The sequence below is a fragment of the Eptatretus burgeri genome, chromosome 7 (genome assembly GCF_056783735.1).
Source record: "Eptatretus burgeri isolate ZD-2024b chromosome 7, Ebu_testis_v1, whole genome shotgun sequence".
Taxonomy (NCBI): Eukaryota; Metazoa; Chordata; class Myxini; order Myxiniformes; family Myxinidae; genus Eptatretus; species Eptatretus burgeri.
In genome coordinates, this window is record NC_140967.1 from 8,027,599 (window position 1) to 8,048,789 (window position 21,191).

At 43.4% G+C, this 21,191-nt stretch overlaps 1 protein-coding gene across 7 annotated transcripts in view; it reads right to left on the minus strand.

Annotated features, from left to right (window-relative positions):
- The window catches only part of ESRRG (estrogen related receptor gamma), a 461,392-nt gene that overhangs the window by 132,794 nt on the left and 307,407 nt on the right, over positions 1-21,191 (minus strand). For all 7 annotated transcript variants that reach the window (XM_085887365.1, XM_085887364.1, XM_085887366.1 and 4 more), the window contains one exon: positions 9,727-10,217. In XM_085887365.1, coding sequence (XP_085743491.1) covers positions 9,727-10,217 — 491 coding nt within the window. The remainder of the gene's footprint in view (positions 1-9,726; positions 10,218-21,191) is intronic.

Here is a 21,191-nt window from a genome sequence, read left to right on the forward strand (position 1 = left end):
CTTCGGCTAGAAGAGCATGGCACAAGAGTCGATGTATATCTTACCTACAGACAGTGTCTATACAAAGTGTACACCCCCATTTCAAAACTTTCACCTTTTGTTGCCTTCTAGCCTGGAATTAAATTGCATTCAATCAGACTTTTTTCCACCTATATTTACACATGGTAACCCACAACTTCCAAGTGAAAAACAAAAAACTTCACGTGTGCTGAGGGCGGACGAGGCAACCGATGTGTGAGGAGTTTGTGAGTGGGTGCGGCATCACCTGTGGTCAAGTGATTCTCGTCCTGCTTACAGGGGAATTCACAGAGTGCGTTCCTCCAAGCCCGTCCCTCGGTGTACTGCAGTTAGAACGGAGGGTGGTAGGCTCTTGACAGAGGATTCCAAAGTGAAGCCCTGCTGAGCTGCTTACTTTGAGCAGCTGTACCGGGCTGCCGGGCTGACCCACCAGCTCTTGAGGTGGATGTCATGGGTATTACTATCCCAAATGCTGATCCTCCAATCAACTGTGGTCCACCTTCGTTTGTGGAAACACTGGCTGCAGTGAACCGGTTGAAATGGGGTAAAGCTCCAGGGATCTGTGGCATTCATGCTGAACTTCTCAAGGCTGGTGGAAATGCTGTACTCGTGTCATTGCATGCAGTTCTGTGCTCTGCCTGGAACACAGGCATCATCACAACTGACTGGAAAGGGGCCTTGTTGTCCCTCTCTGGAAAGGAAAGGGTGATCCCTTGGACTGCAACAATTTCTGAAGGGTGACGCTACTCTCAGTGCCGGGAAAGGCCTTTGCTCGAGTAATTCTTGAAAGGGTTCGCTACCATCTGCTTGAGCACCAGCGCCCAGAGCAGTCAGGCTTCACACCAAAGAGGTCAACGATTGACTATATCCTTGCTGTTCGGGTCCTCATCGAACGCAGACGAGAATTTCAGCAGGAGCTGCTTGCAGCCTATGTGATCTCTGAAAAGCGTTCGATTCAGGGAATCGGGATGCCCTCTGGAGGATTCGTGGTCTTCGTGGGGTGGCACCAAAACTGATCAATCTGATGTCTGAATTATACTCTGGTACTGAGAGTGCTGTGAGATGTGATGGTACCATCTCTGACTTATTTCCAGTTGTTACTGGAGTTCATCAGGGGTGTGTACTGGCCACACTGTTCAGCACTTGTATGGACTGGATTCTGGGGAGGATGTTGGAGAGATCAAGCTGCCGTTCATCATTTGGGAATGTCAAGATCTCTGACCTTGATTTCGCAGATGATGCAGTCATCTTTGGAGAGACACTGAATAACCTTTTGCGGGTCCTCGAGGTGCTGAATGAGGAGTCAGAGCCGCTGAGATTATTGGTTTCCTGGGTCAAAACGAAGATCCAGGCTTTCAGTAACATCTTGGACGCTGATATCTTGTCTGTACCTGTTTGTGGTGAGGAAGTTGAGGTCACGGAGAGATTCACTTACCTTGGCAGTGAAATTCACGTCTCTGCTGGCTGTGAGCCAGAGGTCAATAGATGCCTAGGTCAGGCCTGGGGAGTCATGGATTCACTGGATCATGGGGTGTGATGCTGCCGGTACCTGTGTGGGAGGGCGAAAGTCTGAGTCTTCAGGTCCTTGGTGCTTCCAGTCTTGCTCTACGGATGTGACACTAGGACTCTGACCAAGGATCTGAGATGGAGACTTAATTACCTTTGCTACCAGGTGTTTTCGGAGAATCCTTGGCTATCGCTGGTCAGACTTTGTGTCCAATGAGTGGTTGCTGAAATGAAAGAAAGATCTGTTTGGTTTTCCCGGCGGAGAATGTCTGGTCTCCGAGAACCATCCATCTCTAAATTGGTGACGGTTCAGGTGGAATATTTCACCATATGTCCACCCACGGTCCACCGTTACATTGGTAGTCGGGATTGGGATCACCAATGTAATGGTCATCGATTTCGGACCTGGAGAAGGTTGATGTTCTTCTTTTTTTGTGTGTAGTTGTTGTTTTGTGCTGAGCGGAGTATGTCGCGAGGATAGTTGGGTAGTCTATCATGTTTTTTCCGGTGTAGTGGATTCTGGGAGTGAAAGTTGTTTTGTCATCATGGTTTGTGCTCTTGTTGACTAGAGGTGGTGTTATATATTTATCCACATGTAGTTGCTGCACATGGAGGCATATGTGCCTCTGCTGGACCATCTCAGTGGACTATATCGAGGTGGAATGGTTGATACTGAAGAAGTCAACTGAAGACCCAGTCAGCGAGGCACACTTGTGGTCCAGATGTGTTTTGAAATTGCTTACAAACATACATACATACATACATACATACATACACACGTGTACACACATGAATTGCAAATTAAATTATCCAGCTTGTGCATGCGTCAACCAATGGGTGAGCAGCATGTCGTACACCATCTCTGCTCAGAGAGGATCTCTGTAGCTTCAAAGACTGGTCTTGAACAGCCCTGTGCGACATCAGCACCCAGTCCAGAGGGAAGGACTCAATGATAAATGTGGTGTGGATACGGGACAGGTGTGATGGACCAAATGCTCAAAGTCTGAGTGTGTTTCTGCCTCATGTGTGTCATTTGTACGGTGTCCACTTTCACTCCATTGACCTTAAAGGTGAACTCATCTGGGACTTTATTAAATAATTCACCCTCGGTGCTGATGTGACAAAGGACGATTAGTACCCAGTCATTGACACCAAAAAGATCCATCCGTGGGTGAAAGAAGCCCACGGCATGGTGTGGACCCTTTGAGTGACGCACACACACAAGTCGGTGCATTAATTTGCACTACTATTTCTCCGACTGCCTTGGTAATTAACCCTTTGGCTGCTTGTGTTGCCACAAGCAGTTAGTGTGGCTGGCGACACGTGCTTATTAAAATTTGCACTGCAACAGCCGTGGTGAGACACAAATTTGTGACATAACAGTCGCGAAAATGACAATTACAATACCTACTCATGAGTTTGTGTGTTGTAGTTCTAATTAAAGGCAGTGCTGCACTCTTTGGAGGAAGCTCTGCAGTCATCGAGTGGAAATGTTCCAAGATGCAATAAAGATGTGATGAACGCCAAATTTTATCATGTGTAAATGCCAATTAATATCCAAAATCCTACAGGAACTCCTCCCCCCCCCCCCCCAAAAAAAAATCCCTGGGTGGAGAGAAATTGGTGCCGATGGGAAGGATACGAGAGGGTTGGAATGATGGGCGCAGGCAGCACAATGTGAAATATGAGGGAGAGTCAAATGTTTTTTCCCCTTTTCAAAAAGAATCAGAGCCACAAGTATGGCTTCTTATATTATGGCACGAGGAAACTGACCCGCCTCTGAGAAAACCTGAAACACTCGCTTGAAACTCCAAAGAACAGGTTGAACATCAGTGACAAGTTTTGCTATTACAGGAGGATTCGTTGGGGTAAGATAAGTTTTTGATCCCTCACACAAGTCGAACTCATTACCCCCGTGATATTTGATTGAATTTGGTCATCCCTTTCAAAAACGTTTCACTCGTGTTGTTTTACAAAACTTTCCTTGTATCTGAAGATCATTGCGCTATTTCTCATTTATATATTTGTAGAACTGTACTTGTATTTGAGAAACATTTTACTTGAACTTCCTGGAACGAAAACCTCTGGCTCAGGCCCATGTCAGCATTTGGTCCACTTATAATATAATTATTACGATGTGTCAACTTGAATGCACCGGATCCCATCAGATCACAGAAGGTAATAACAGAGCCAGGCTCAGTTCAAACGTTGATGAGAGACCTCATTGGAAGGCAAGGTATTTGTATAATGTAGATGGAAGAGAACTGGTCTTGCAGGTGAAGGGTGGTGCCGATCTGCATTGGCGAATCGGTAGAACGATGGATGGAATCAACAGGATATTGATTGAGGTACGCTAACCACGGTGGGAATCAAGCAGAAGCTGACGTTTACAGGTGTTAACCCTTTGGCAGAGCAAAAGATAGGGTTAATGTCCAAAGGGTTACCTTCTCCTTGTTTCCCATGGTGGTTTGCGTCCGTCGATAAACGAATGCGTTGTTCTACTTCGTCCACAGTTTGTAGCATGAGAGACCGTAGGACATCTCGGTTCAAATCGTGCTTTCGGCTTTGTTGATTTCTCCAAGGATCCGTCTCTGACAAAAACTGCTGTCCTGGTGCAGTGCTGAAAAGGAACGCTATATCTGAGAGCAGACCATCCTTCACGTGTGAATGAAAATCCAGCTGTCCCATCTGCATTCAGGATCGTGTATATGGTAGGTAGATTAAAAAAAAAACAGCAAATACTTGTGCACTAAGAGATTGATTCAATGAGGTGTGGATAAGTGACAGGCATGATGGGATGACAATTGGCCCCTTCCTGAGTCTAAGTTCTACTGCACGTCCTTGAATACTATTTCCCTCTGCCACCGAAGGTGGAAGGATGTTATGTTTTCACCCCTGTCTGTCTGTCTGTCTGGTTTGTCTGTTTTTCTGTCTGTCTTTGTGCAGGATATCTCAAAAAGTTGTGGACGGGATTCGGATAAACTTGGTGGAAAGGTTGAGTATGTGACAAGGATGAAGTGATTCAATTTTGGTGAAGATCCGGATCCAGATCTGGATATGAGAATTATTAATTTTTAAAGTGATTCTTCACCATTGAGAGATCGGGCCAAAAACGATGTAGTAATCCCTCTCTCTCTATCGAGTGCAGCCTGTGGCTGCTGGTTGCATAATTGGTTGGAACAAGGCTATGCCGCTGATGCAGTGTCCCCCTTACCAGTACACTGGTGCTCATTTTGCCGACCTCAGAAGGATGACAGGCTGAGTCAACCTCCTGGTGTATTAATTCAGCGGCCAACGGGTCTTGAACTCAGGACCCTAGGATCCCAAGCCGCCACCCTCACCATGAAACCAACACCAGGCTACGATAGAGTGCTGTATAGCATGATATTTCAAAAATGCATTGGGAAGGATATGTTCTCATGGATCAGGCATTGCATGGTGGAGGCATTTGCTCTACCGAATGCCCTTCTAGTTTTGTGGTTTTTTTTCTTCCCCTCCTTGTAGAACTTAAAAAAAAACACATCATCGTTTTACCAGTTTCCATGCTTGCACGTTTAAGCCATGGTTCACCTAATGGCTGCTTTCCAGGCTGCATGATCCCTTGCTTGCCCTCTTGTTAGGTCTTTCACTCTAAGATCATCTCTCAGCAACACATCCCATGTTTTCCTCGGACGGCCTCCAGCTCTCCTTCCATTCACATTCACATTTATATACGCCCTCACACAACTACCCGACCACATCCTTTCCACATGTCCAAACTATCTCAACCAACCCCTACACCTAACCTTTCTCTTAATTCCACATTTGAATTCCTCTCCTTCGGTGTCACATCACACATCCACCTCACTATTCTCATTTCATTTCGTTCACACCTCCGTTCATCCTCCTTTTTGATCACCCATGTTTCGCTGCCATACATCATCACGCTTTGATCGCAAGCTGCATAGTGCATACAGTTATTCCTTCAATCGGAGAGAGATCCCTCTTGATGTCAATAAGGGTAACAACTCCTTAAACTTCCTCCAGCCACTTCCAATCCGTGCATTTACTGCTGCCTCCACACCACCACCACATCACATTTCCTAATACCATCCACCAAACACGATTGCTCAAACCATTATTTCATTAACTTTCAGATCTGTTCACTGAGTTTTGCACTTTAAAAGCAGGTTGAAAACACTATACTTTTAGCGTCTACTTATGATTTATCCTTCCTTTAGCAATTTGTTTCCTATAGGTTGAATGTGCAAGTGAAGTTAAACTAAAAGAGGTTTTACTGCTCCAAAAAACAGTCCTCATGTTTAGGGTAAAAAGACAGCGGTTGAGAATTCTTCAAGCACACCGAGAACAAAATTTCAACAAAGGGAGAGTGTGTTGTGGTGAGTGAGGTGAAACTTACAATACGCGACTTTCAAAATGACCTATGAATGCCAACGAGATGTTTTGCACATGTTGTGTGTATGTGTGTGGTTTTTTTTATTTTTTTTTACTTTTTTTTACAGTGACTCAGTTCTGCTCGCCGGGAACTTTTAACCTGCCGTTACTTGGACAAAATCCAAAATTCAAATCGTCTTTTAAACATCATCTTCAGCATTCAGACGAAAGAGTGGACATTTCAAAACAGTTCACCATAATTGTTCGGTTCCTGAATGCAAATTGGACTCACGGAAATATCGGAATACGAGAAATATCACTGGATGGAGGAATACGAGAAATTTTGCTTTAGGACGAGATATCAATGTGTGCGCTGACCATTGGAAAGACATTAGGAGGAACCGTTTGCCAGTACTGGCCATTGGTGAATATTAAAGATCCCACGGTGTCTTTGGCGAAAAGTAGGTGGACTATCGCTGGAAAACTGAACGAATTACAAAATCCTTTCCTGATTGACTGTTGGCAAGGGCAAATCACCCAGAAGCAACTGCTTTGGCAGCACCGACACGATGATGATGATGACGACGACGACGACGACGACGACGACGACGACGACGACGACATTTCTCAGAGTTCCTAACTTTCAACTTGCAGCCGAACTTTCCAAATCCTCATCCTCAAAATGTGAGTGAGAGTATCTCGCAGGTGGACAAGGAACAAAGTGAGTGAGAGTATCTCGCAGGTGGACAAGAAACAAAGTGAGTGAGAATATCTCACAGGTGGACAAGGAACAAAGTGAGTGAGAATATCTCACAGGTGGACAAGGAATAAAGTGAGTGAGAGTATCTCACAGGTGGACAAGGAATAAAGTGAGTGAGAGTATCTCAAAGGTGGACAAGGAATAAAGTGAGTGAGAGTATCTCGCAGGTGGACAAGGAATAAAGTGAGTGAGAGTATCTCGCAGGTGGACAAGGAATAAAGTGAGCGAGAGTATCTCAAAGGTGGACAAGGAATAAAGTGAGCAAGAGTATCGCAAAGGTGGACAAGGAATAAAGTGAGTGAGAGTATCTCAAAGGTGGACAAGGAATAAAGTGAGTGAGAGTATCTCAAATGTGGAGAAGGAATAAAGTGAGCGAGAGTATCTCAAAGGTGGAGAAGGAATAAAGTGAGCGAGAGTATCTCGCAGGTGGACAAGGAATAAAGTGAGCGAGAGTATCTCACAGGTGGACAAGGAATAAAGTGAGCGAGAGTATCTCGCAGGTGGACAAGGAACAAAGTGAGCGAGAGTATCTCGCAGGTGGACAAGGAATAAAGTGAGCGAGAGTATCTCAAAGGTGGACAAGGAATAAAGTGAGCGAGAGTATCTCACAGGTGGACAAGGAATAAAGTGAGCGAGAGTATCTCACAGGTGGACAAGGAATAAAGTGAGCGAGAGTATCTCACAGGTGGACAAGGAATAAAGTGAGCGAGAGTATCTCGCAGGTGGACAAGGAACAAAGTGAGCGAGAGTATCTCACAGGTGGACAAGGAACAAAGTGAGTGAGAGTATCTCACAGGTGGACAAGGAACAAAGTGAGTGAGAGTATCTGAAAGATGGATAAGGAAGAAAGTGAGCAAGAGTATCTCACAGGTGAGCGAGAGTATTTCACAGGTGAGCGAGATTTATTCACAGGTGAGCGAGAGTATTTCACAGGTAAACGAGAGTTTGGAAAGATTTAACGTACGAAGTCGACCTGGGGCCATGGCACGCTTTCACATCTTGTTCCTCGTCCCCAGCAGTCCTTAAATGTATTTATTTATTCATTTATTCCACCGATGAACACTTTTATGTTCTACTGTTTTTTTCAAAGCATTTTATTCACACACTTGTCCATTCGCTACTTCATATCCAATTAGCAGGTAAAAAAAAATCTCGGCGTGATTGCATCTTCCAGGCTGGTGCAGCGATGAATGGATCCGTACGAGGCAAAAGAAAATAAAGAAACCTGCAACCTCAATGCAATGCAAGAAGTGAAGCGGAGACGTAAAATATGTCATCTTACAGAAGGGCCGTTAAACTGGTTGTCTCATTTCCGTGCATTCGTTTGCTGACTTTTAAATCTCCCTCACTGCACCATTCACAAGAGAAGGCCATTACTTTCCAGGTGCGCATTTGAAATTCCATCTGTGCTGGCTGTGATGCTGACAGTCCTGCACCACCTTACCCAATAAGAACATCCTTGTCTAGTTTGAGTCCTTCGATTGCCGCATTGGGTTCAGATATAAACCTTTCATTACTCGGCCAAACAGCTGACAAACCGTCAGTCTTCGAAGACCATTTTTGGGATCTTTGCCAAGCTATAATTCCCTACTTGTCTCAACTTTGTTTGACATGTTAATTTGAGTGCATTTTGTAACCAATGATTACTTCACTGTGGTTTCAATTGACTTGTAAGTGAGGGGTCGTTGTGGGGTGGGGTAGGGATTTTCCAGTACAACCTAATGCCACACCTCGCACGCACATACTTTGTTACGGACAAAAGATCACGGAGTATTCCTTTTTTGCCAGATTTTGTTGAGAATGGCGACTGAAGATAACCTCATGGGGACAATACACAGTGAAAAAAAACCTTTACCGATCATTAAAATCACACGCTTATTACCATAATTAGTACACCAGCCGTGGGAGATGTGCCTCGAGATGAAATATTTCTGAATTAATCACACTTTGTTAACACTGATTGATATTGACAAAAAAAGAGGGGGTGCAATCGAAAGCTGAAATTGGAATGTGCACAAGTCCATCAACAAAGAGCTATCGATAAACGAAATGTAGACAAGGTGTGGTCTCGAGAGTTAATCACCCTTTTGAGCGTCTACGAGGAATGGGCCAGCACCGTTTTGTTCAAATGACATCATGGCTGGCCAGTATGGTCAGGGATGGGGGGCGGGAGGAGGGGGAGGAGGGCGGAGGGGGGGAACAGGTCGATTGCTTATGACATGGGTGCAGGAATGAATATATATATATATATATATATATATATATATATATATATATATATATATTCTCAGGGACATGACAACCATGGTACTCCATTTTCCTTTTCAGCTGTCACGTCGCCTGCCCAGCTGCCGTCAATGGCAAAATTCCATAATTACCGAGTGTCCTCTGAGTATACCGTATAGTGAGAAAGTATGCAAGACTGGGGACAATATTGCCGCATTAGGGAAGCACTCTTCGTGTAGTGCGGTTGAGGCAGGACGAGAACCAAATCAAACAGCACTTAGCTCCTTTGGGAGAAACATATAATTTGCCTCGTGATGATCGACCGTAAATATATGTTGGCAATGGCCCTTAAAACACACCAAAGTATTTCTTTTTTTCCATTTGTACCAGAAAATAGACACATTTTGATAATACCTTTCAATCTCTACACTCGGAAGCATCTTTAGTTTCCACGACGAAGTCATAATGTGAGCCCTTTTTGCTCCGGCGAAGGGTTAACACCCGAAATGTTAGCTTCGCCTTGCTTCCCACGGCTGTTAGAATACCAGCATCGATGTCATGTTGAGTCCACCCGGTGAGACAATATTAACTTTCCAATGTTCGTGTGTATATCAAGTAGGTTTGCATCAATGCCAATAAAGCAAAAGTTGGATATCAGTCGTTATATTTAATTTATTTTCCAGATCCTGAGTTCTGATTTTACCTATTTATTAAAAATGATTAAATTATTCTTGATGCTTTTAAAGAGCAAATATATTCATTAATTTCTACACTGCATTCATACCTATGGAATTGTCTTACAAACATTTAAGGTGTTATTCAAATTGAGACGGAGCACCCACCTTGAATTGTACGTTTGAAGAATGCCTTGCAAGCCTCACAAGAAGCAACACCATAGTGGTAGCCTGAAGCAACGTCACCACAAACGAGGCACAGTCGCTTGGGCATTGCGTTGAGCATGTACTCGCACTTTGCCGTAGGGTCGTTGGCAAGTGTCGCACCGCCCCCAGAGCAGTCCTCAAAACGCCGACGCGTTCCACCGTTGGGTGCCGTTGGCCCATGGAAGGTGATGGGAGGTGAGTCGAGGGTGGTGTGGTGGTGATGGTGGTGGTGATGATGTCCATGACTGTGGTGGTTATGGTTGTGATTGTGATGATTCCGTCCGAGGCTGCCGGACGTCGAGTAACTACCGCTGCCATCAGAGGACCCTCCAGGACTGTGATGACTCGAGATTCCGTCAAGCATGGAGCTTGGGCTCGACGGCTCCGTCTTGATATATGATGCCCCCGTTGAATCGATGCGCCGATCTTTTGCCGACATCCTGCTTAGGAGCCTGGGGGTCATGGCAGAGGGCCACAAGGAGAACAGGAAAAATAAAGTATAGGTGTGAGCTTTGGTCAAAGGAGATGAAAATGCAGCCAAATTATCATAAATCTGAAGTCTTTTTTGGAAGGCAAAACCCATCAGCATCGGTCACTCAGCAGTCAATATAGCATGATATACATGTATACATACACATATACGTATATATATATATATATATATATATATATATATATATATATATATATATATATATATATACATACATATACATGCACATATACATTGGCTGGGCCTGAAGCCAACAGCATGCCTTCAAGAATATTAAATCCTTTTGGCCCAGAGAGGAACAGGATGAGTCCTGCACTCCTGGCCTTCCTTGGAATGATGTTATCTTCCCAGTGAAAACTAAAGAAGTGCAATACAGTCATTCATGGAAAAAGTTACTCTTCACTGAGTGAACAGGTAGGACAATAATTCTGATGAATAAAAGAGATATGGATAATTGAATTAAACATTGGGCAAAAGAGGAGGTGCATTGTGCAAGAATCCGACAGCTTACAGCATTCCGATGAAAAGATTGTTAAGGGATTAATGGATGAAGATACTACTTTCAAATTCTCCTTAAAGGTAAATTGAAGCAGGTCGTGGTTTCCAAACACAAGGTGGATGAATTTCTGACACAATTTAAAGATTTACAAACTCTTTAATGAGAAAAAAAAAGTTGTATATCAGTAATTATGTATCTTATTTTTGAAAGAATTATATCAGGTTCATGGTGGAGTTTGTACATACATCTCACATATGACAAGAAAATTAGGAGAAAAAGCGTGATTTTACATGGATTACAAGTATCTTGATACATAATGGACAAATTAACAAAGTGTATGGGATATTTACCTGGAATCTACAGTATAAGGAGGCATATTCCAAGGTGACAACGTCAAATAGACCAACTACTAGTTCTATAAAAATGTGCTTATTTTCTTTCTGTCAAAATGTGTTTCCCTGACATCTTTGTTCTGTATTCCTTTCACACACAGTTCTTTCTAATTTTTTTTCACAATTCTCTTCATTCATTCTAATTATTGCTTTTTATTCTTTCATCTATCTATCTATCTCTCTCTCTCTCTCTCTCTCTCTCTCTCTCTCTCTCTCTCTCTCTCTCTCTCTCTCTCTCTCTCTCTCTCTCTCTCTCTCTCTCTCTCTCTCTCTCTCTCTCTCTCTCTCTCTCTCTCTCTCTCTCTCTCTCTCTCTCTCTCTCTCTCTCTCCAAGGAGAAGTTAATTCTTGCAGAAAGTTTTCTGGACGGCTCAATTGACTGTGCCTGGATGGGTTTGAGGGTTGTGCAGTAGCGGCTGAAACCCAAATCCTGTCCAAGTTCCTCCTCATCACTCCATCTTTGCTCTTTACTTCTTCGGGTTCCTTCTTGGTCTTCTGTATGATTCAATACTAAACTAATAGTTCTATACAGATGTGTTTAGTACTAAACTCCGAGTTATATAAATATGTTTAATACTAAACTACTAGTTCTATAAAGACGTTTAATACTGTTACGGTTCTCGAAACCATATGCATACAACAAACAGGTGTCCCAAGTTCGTTATTCCAATAGTATACATGCAAATAGATCCCTTCCTTTTGTGTTGTGGAAAAACACGGGGGTGCGTTGCGATGGGGTTTTTGTTCGGTTAATAAATAATTTCTCCCCTTTTATTTTGTTTCCCCTTTTATTTGAACCACGGTACCTTCATCTCGCTTGCCTCACTTACCACAGCGTGACGAGCACCTACCCAGACTCGTTTTCCGAGTCAGAACCCTGACGTTCGTTGTGGCAGTTCCATCTCGGCTTCTACCTTCCCAAACCCAGACACGTGGTGTGGGCGGGCCTTGCCGGCCTCTGGCGAGACCCCACCCAGGAAGGCGGACCGCATGAACGATGATGTTGGCTTCGCCATGGCTCCACCCCCTAGCTCCGTGATCTATAAAATACGAAGCAATCCTCAGAGTAACGTGGTATGGGATGAAAAGGAGTTCGTTGGAGTGGGAGAAGGATAGTTGTGAAGGTGTTCCGCTGCTTGGCTCTGACTACTTCCCGCCTCGACGGCCCGACTGCTGGTCCACGCACACCTGACCTCGACCGGGTCTCTTGCCTGGTCCTGTCGACTGCTCCATTTCTTGCCTCAGACTCCGTTCTCTCCACTCAAGCTCCTTGATAGACACGATCTCCACACGTGCGGCTGTGGACCAACTACACAACCTTTGTCGGGTGCCGCACCACAGAGCATCCCTTTCCTCAGAACGCTCAGGTACCCTAAACTGTGACCTCAACTCCCTCCCACCCTGGCTGCAGAAGACCTTTTTCTTTTCATTGGGTTTATTTTGTCTGAGTGTGTGTCTGAGTGTGTGGCGCCTGTCCGTTAGATAAGTCTGTTTAAGACCTTTATTGTTGTAATTGTTGCTTTTATTAGTCTCGCGTTAAGTCTGCACTGTGTCTGCTTTTATAAGTTGCTTACATAATTGTCACACCACACCTCTCTCATCTTTCCCCTGCGTAACACTCCAATAAACCTTTTTCCTGTGCCACATGCTTTCCTCGCCAATTGTAAATAAATAATTGTTCCCAGCCCGCCTTTGTCTTTTCCTCCATTAGTCCAGCATGGTTCGAATCTGAGTTTAGCCGGGTCTTTATTCCTGATAATCCGTTCCCTCTAGCCGGTACGTCCTTGGCAGTGCCGTTCGTCTGCATCCGATCCGGAAAGGTAGTTGGTAGTTGGTAGAGTGATCCGGTTCGGGCAAGGCATACCGAGGGCGTGGCTCCCCGATAGTTGAAACCGCATGGTTAATTATGTAACTTGGTTCTAGACAGGAGGACCCGATACCACGCAGTTGTGGTATTGGCGTCCACAGTCAGTGAAGCGACCCACCGCGTCACGGAATTATCCATGAGCGATGGCCTACAATTCCGGGGAGTCTGGTGGGAATCGATGTAAATTCTCCCACCTAGCGGTCGTTCTCTCCGCCAGACCCCGGCCCGCAACAATACTAAATGACTAGTTCTATAAAGAATTGTTTAACAGTAAACAATGAATTCTATAAAGATGTGTTTATACTAAACAATTCGTTCCATAAAGATGTGTTTAATACTAAACTACAAGTTCTATATAGATGTTTAATACTAAACTACTAGTTCCATAAATATGTTTTCATACTCAGCCATTAGTTCTAAAAAGATGTGTTAAATACGAATATACTTGTTCGAAGAAGATGTGTTTAATATGAAACCCCAAGTTCCACAAAGATGTGTTTATCACGAAACGAATAGTTCCATAAAGATATGTTTAATACAGAACTATGAGTTCCATAAAGATATGTTTAATAGTAAACAACTCATTCTATAAAGATTTGTTTAAAACTCAACAATTAGTTCTGTGCAGATCTGTTTTATACTAAACTATTAGTTCCGTGAAGACGTGTTTAATACAAAACAATTAGTTTACTAAAGATTTGTTTAATACTCAACTCCGAGTTCTGGAAAGACGTGTTTAATACTAAACTACTAGTTCTGTGAAAATGTGTTTAATACAAAACAAATAGTTCCATAAAGATATGTTTAATACAGAACTATGAGTTCTATATATTGCATGTGTTTAATAAGAAACTATTTGTTCTATAAAGATTTGTTTTAATACTAAACTTCAAGTTCTATAAAGATGTGTTAAATACAAAACTAATAGTTCCATAAAGATGTGTTTAATACGAAACTAATAGTTCCATAAAGATGTGTTTAATACAGAACTACAAGTTTTGTAAATATATATTAAATACAAAACTACTTGTTCAATTTAGATTTGATTTACTACTAAACTAATTGTTCCATAAAGATTTGTTTAATACTAAACTCCTAGTTAAAAGATATATTTAATATCAAACTACGAGTTATTTAAAGACGTGTTTAATATTTAAGTCCTAGTTCTATAAAGATATGTTAAATACGAAACTAATAGTTCCATCAAGATGTGTTTAATACGAAATGACCCATTATAAAAAGATTTGTTTAAAACTAAACAATTAGTTCTGCACAGATCTGTTTAATACTAAACTACTAGTTCCGTGAGGAAGTGTTTAATACAAAAGAATTAGTTTACTAAAGATTTATTTAATACTAAACTCCGAGTTCTGGAAAGACGTGTTTAACACTAAACTACTAGTTCTGTGAAAATGTGTTTAATACAAAAATAATAGTTTCATAAAGATATGTTTAATACAGAACAACGAGTTCTGTAAATATATGTTTAATACGAAACTACTTGTTCCATAAAGATTTGTTTAATACTAAACTCTGAGTTAAAACACTTATTTAATACCAAACTACTCGTTCTTTATAGACGTGTTTCAGACTAAACCACTCGTTCTATAAAGATTTCTTTCGTACGAAACGATGAGTTCTGTAAAGATTTGTTTTATATGAAACTACGAGTTCCATAAAGATGTGTTTGATACTAAGCTATTAGTTCTACAAATATTTGTTTCATATTAAACTCCAAGTTCTGAACAGACAAGTTTAATACGAAACTACTCTTTCTATAGATTTGTTTAATACAAATCTGCTGCTTCTGTAAAGACATGTTTAATACTAAACTAATAGTTCCATAAAGATATGTTGAATATGGAACTATGAGGTCTGTAAATATGGGTTTAATATTAAATTACTTGTTCCATAAAGATTTGTTCTAATACTAAACTACTCGATCGACAAAGATTTGTTTACTCCAAAACTCCTAGTTCTGTAAAGACGTGTTTAATACAAACTATTACTTCCGTAAAAATGTGCGAATACTAAACCACTGATTCTGTAAAAATGTGCTAAACTAAGCCACTAATTCTGTCAGAATGGATTAATACGAAAGTATTAGTTCTGTCAAGATTTCTTTTAAGACGAAACGACAAGTTCTCTAAAGGTCAGGTCAGGTATGGGAGCATGTGCCAGAGCAGAGCGCCACGGTGTCCACTTTCCGCCAGTACTCCAAGGTCCTCCATCTGGAAATCCCCCAGGCAGATGCCCGGCCCATCCCCATCTCCTTGAGATGCAGATCAACCTGCTGCAACCAAGAGGCATGTGGTCAGTCTGTTGGTCTCCTCCATTCATGAGGCTCCCTCACTGAAAGAATCTGGTGAGCAGTGTCAGCGTCAGGAAAATGAGCAACATGTCCTCACAACCGGAGCTGACACTCATGGACTATGCAGGTAACAAATCTCATTTGAGTCTCTCTCAGCAACCGCTCATTGGGACAATGTCCGACCAGCGATAGCCAAGGATTCTACAAAGAGACCTGGAACCAAATGAATTGTCTCCATCTCAGATCCCTCATCAGAGTCCAAGTCTCACATCCATCCAAATCTCGATGCACAGCAGTCCAAGTCTCGATGCACCACAGCTTGATCTCTCTGACATCCTCCCCAGAATCCAGTCCATACAAATGTGAAAAGTGTGGGGGCCAGAATACACCCCTGACCAGAATGGTATCACCACATCTCACAGCACTCTCACTAGCAGAGAATAGTTCAGAAATCAGATTGATCAGCTTTGGTGGCACCCCACGAAGACCAAGATTCCTCCAGAGGGCATCCCATTTGACTGAATCAAATGCTGTGCAGAGATCAACATAGGCTGCAAGCAGCCCCTGCCAAAACTCTCGTCTGTGTTCAGTGAGAACCTGAAAGGCAAGGATACGGTCAATCATCGACCTCTCAGGTGTAAAGCCTGACTGCTCTCGGTGCTGGTGCTCAAGCAGACGGTGGTGAACCCTATTAAGAATTATCTGAGCAAAGACCTTGCCCGGCACTGAGAGCAGCATCACCCCCTCTGTAGTTGTTGCAGTCCTGGCAGTCACCCTTCCCTTTCCAAGAGGGACTTCAAGACCCCTCTTCCAGTCAGTTGGGACGATGCCTGTATTCCAGGCAGAGCACAGAACTGCATGCAATGACATGAGTACAACATTTACACCAACCTTGAGAAGTTCAGCATGGATGCCACAGATCCCAGGAGCTTTACCCCATTTCAACCAGTTCACCGCAGTCTGTGTTTCTACAAGCAAAGGTGGATCACAATTGATTGGAGGGTCAGCAATAGGGACAGTAACACCCCTGACATTCAACTCAACAGCTGGTGGATCAGTCTGGTGCAGCTGCTCAAAGTAACTGGCCCAGTGGGCCTTCACTTCAGACTCCTCTATGCAGAGCCCACCACCCTCTGCTCTAACTGCTGTACATGGAGGGACAGGCTTGGTGGAACACATTGCATGAATTCCCCTGGAAACAGGATGAGAATTAACTGATCACAGGTGATACTCTACCCCCTCACAGAATCCTTGCACATAGGCCTCTTTGTCTACCCTCATCGCACATACACTTTTATACCTCAAATCCCTGAACAGCCTGGCCCTGCAACTCTGGCCAATTGTATCCAGTGTCCCTTGAGAGACAAAATTCTTCTTCACCCTGCGGTGAGTTCCAAGACATCCACCGGCAACATCAAGGAAGGTGGATTTTAAGGCATTCCACAACTCTTCATGATTCTCCAAAGCAACCAGACCCCCCAAATCCCCAATCGGCCTGTTCGCAAACTCCTCAGCTACACTCTCATCCTTGAGCTTGCCAACATCCAGCCAAGGCTGGGATGGTACCATTCTCCTGGATTTAAGCTGCAACTTCAGAGTTGTTACCACAAGCCTGTGGTCGGTATTGAGGAACTGAGCACTAGGGTAGACCCTTCAGTTCTGCATCATCCTCAAGTGACCATCAACGAGCACATGGTCAATCTCCTTTGCCACACCACCAGCGTTGGAATACCAAGTCAGGTGGTAAGCCTGTGGGTGCTGAAACCATTAACCAGCCACCCAAAGTGCATGACTTCTTGCAAAGTCAAGGAACTTGTAGCTATCCTGGTTCACAGTTCCAGACCCATGGGGACCAACACATGTATCGTAACCATCCCTATCAGTTCCATTCGATGCATTGAAATCCCGAGAATATCTCACCTGGGGCACTGATCAACCACAGACTTGAGCGTGGCTTAGAATGCGTCCTCCAGGGTGAGATAACTTTCCTCAGTTGGAGCAGAGAGACCAGGGAAATGACATCCGAGGAGTGACGAATCCTTAGTCTCATAATACGCTCGTTGACCGGTGTAACCTCAATTATCATTGGAGTCAGCTTATTGGACACAGCTACAGCAACTCCTTGGGCATGGTAACCATCAGAGCGACCAGACCAATAGTAGGTGCAACCACCCGCCATGATCTCGCCGCAATCCAGTCTCCGAACCTCAGGGAGTGCTGCAATACAGATGTCCAAACGCTTGAGCTCAGATGATAAGAGAGAGAGGTGATCATCCTCTCTTTGGGATAGGGCATTGCAGATGTGATTAAATACTAAACTACTCATTCTATAAAGACATGGTTAATACGAAATACTCATTCGATAAAGTCGTTTAATACTAACTTCTAGTTATATAAATGATTTGTTTTAAACAAAATTACTAGTTGTGTAAAAAATGTTTCATACGAAAACACTAGTTCTGTAAAAATGTTTGATACTAAAGTAGTAGTTTTGTGCAAATATTTAAGACTAAAGCACCAGTTCTCTAAAAATATATTTAATACAAAAGTACTGGTACTGTAAAAATATGTTTAATCCCAAAGTACTAGGTTTTGTGTGGAAGGAAAACCATTAATGTTAGCTGTGACTTCCTGGAGGAAACCCTTTGGGAATAGCAGGCATTCAGTGGAGTACACTGGAGGCTACTTTACATGGGCAATTGAAAAGTTTCCTGCATGCAATGGTCAGGTGTGTGTTCCAATACCCATCAGCTTGCTACCACTTGCCAAGCCAGCCGTTCCTTATCAAGTGCTTGTTGGAGTACTTAAGCCACTTGGTGAGTGCTCTACAAGCTGATTGGGAGAGGAATGGTACGTGTGTGTGTGTGTGTGTGTGTGTGTGTGTGTGTGTTTTTTTGGAGTTGGGAAGGGTAGGGGGTGGTGGAGCAGTATTTGCATTTGGCTGAGCTCAATGAAGCAAGTGCAATTGCATCTCTTGTAGGAAAAGGTCAGCAAACACCCGGGAGATCATCATGAATACAAGGTGGGTATGTTAACAAGGAGCTGCAAATGACTTCGATACCCAAAGGCTGAACAAGCTGGATGCGTTGTTGACTATTTTACTATGGGGACATTGGCTCCAGTTTTAACAGATCCTTTCGGAATTGCACGTATTTGGACAGATGTTTGTGGAATTATCTTGCTACAAATCACTAAATCTGACTTTCATCTTTCAACAGCTCTCAAACCATTGCAATAACAACATTATAAAATGCAGAAACAATTGCCAGGGAGACTCACTTGATTAATGTACTGCATTTACCCATAAACCTGTGTGTCGGGTCCATGCTTCGCATCAATGTTTACATGTTTCTTCGAACAACAATTGTCTGATAATGCACATTCCTGGTTTGTGGCCTGTTCTGCTTTTCATGTTAATTGCAAGAGCTGTTCTCGAGAAGCTTCCAGAAATGCGCAATGGATTCTTATTATTATTCGTCCTCCAATGGCTAGTTTGAAAGAAGCACTTCTCTTTAGCTATTTAAGCCAAACAAACAAAGTGATCGAACATTAGACGCTAACTAATGTAAAAGTAGTCATGAAGCAGGGTAGGCACTTCATGATTGTCACAAATTGTACAAAATGCGACATTTATTTCCATTTGTGCCCAACAACCCGTTCACTTCATGACAACATCGACAGGAGGTGGAAAAAAAGCTTCGTAAAGAGGGACAAGTATGGGGTGCCTATTATACAACTAGAGATACTTTCATTTTACCGTATTCTGCCAAGGAGTGTTGGATATTCCAAAACGTCGTTAAGCCAAGGGATACACTTGTTGACTTGCCATTGCCTGTCTGGCCGAGCAGCCATGGGAATCGAACTTGCACCAGTGAGGGTATGCAACGAGTCGTTCGGCATTTCGCTACAACATTCCAGACATAAAAGACTGAATCTTCAAACTTGGTTGCCCGAGTGAGGGGTTGTGGTCTAAGTCTCAACATTTGATTGATCTCACACAGTTGTGTTGACAATTATCTGGTGGGAATTGCAAATAAATGAACAAGTCCTCAACTGGGGAAATAGATCTATGGAACAGACAAAGGATAAAGGTAGCAAAGGGCTCTTTAAGGAAACTCTGAATTGACTTGTTGCCCGAGTGAAGTCTCCTCTCCGAGACGCTCGGTGACTCGACTAAACAAATGCCCCACAGCGCAGCGGCAGCAACATGCAGACAAGACGAGGAGGGGGAAAGACGGGTTGTTACGGCAGGCTACGCCTTGCTGGTTAGCACCGTGGCTGGAGAGGCATTGGATAGGAAAAAAGAAAAACGGAATAGGATGGTGAAGAGGAAAGGGAGGTGGTCCGTCATGCGTGCAGCCCACAAGAGCGTCCTATTTCCCGCTGAGCTCGCCGTGAGCCCAATGGCCCCTGGCCGCTCCATGATTATGGCCAAATTGATTTGATGCTCATCAACTGTGGAAGACAGAAAATGCTTCTGCTTCGAAAGCCGTCGGAGGTAGAAAATTGGATGAAGCTGCTACTCTGTGCCGTTATCCCTAGATAAATATGTCATAAATCAGGTGTCTTCACTTGTTGTACATGGCTCCTCTTGGCGGCAATAAAGTTTTCACAACCTAGCATTGTTCCACGAGAAAAGCCAGCCAATCGGGTGCAGATACACGGCATCTTCATTCCAAATACTCATCAACAACGGAGTAGGAACGTGATGCGCACATTAAGATTTGTGTACAGGCTCTCGCTCGCCGTGCCATCATCTTGGAATCATGTGAGACAAGTGATGTCGTGTGACTCAGCAGAGGCATGAAGGCACATCCATCCCGCTGTACAAGACTGCTCCGAGAGGCTGTGTGGAGCGCTCGGGAGATAGCAGTATGGGTGAGAAGCATCCCAGGACCAATCCTTTCGCTCCTTGAAATTTTGATGCCAATTGCAGCGCGAGCTGTTGTTTCCACTTCACTGGCCGTTAACAGCCCTTCTGTGGTCAAACAATAACAAAATAATATAATCGCAGTAACAGAATGCACTTTTATCTGTTTGCAAAGCTTAATCTATGGATGAACTGGCAGGAAATTGGAGAACGATAGTGGAACCACGGTCGTCCCTGGCTACCTATCCTGCAGAGGGGTCAAACAAACAGATGGGCTACAGGTTGAGGTTATGAAGATCAGTTGGAAAACTTATACAAACGAGATATTCACAATCGGCCAAGATGCGCCAATTTACGAAAACTAGATGTATATACATATATATATATATATATATATATATATATATATATATATATATATATATATATATATATATATTGTATTTTTATTTATATAATTATACACCCCGTCAGCACATCTTCAACTACTGTGTCTCGTTTGGAGAACTTTTTGAACGCCCTTGTACCTGATGGGCAGGATTATTGAAGATGTGAATGATCAACTAATGAGGCAATATTTGACCCGCAAGGAAATCCTGTCTCACTACTTCCATCACTTTCAGATTTTTCTTCTTCTTTGACCGCTGCTATTATTCCCGCTTGTGTGGTTGGCTGGGGTGGGGGCGGGGGGGGAGCCTGGCCCCGAGTCTTTCACAAAAGAGCTGGCCCGGCCTTACGTTCGACTAACTAGTTGAGACGGGAATTTGCAATGTGTTCATTGTGCCGGCGATAGCTCACCTACTCTTCGCGAAGGACACAGTGGGATCTTTGACACCCACCAACTCATGCCGGCAGATGTGATGCCGTTTAACGTCCATGGGATGGCAATTAATCGCTGGGTCGGGATTCGAACCCAAGCTAGACAAGCTTGGAGGTGAGTGTGCACTTTCAGATTACCACATATTATGAAGAAGGAGGAGGAACACGCACCTTGT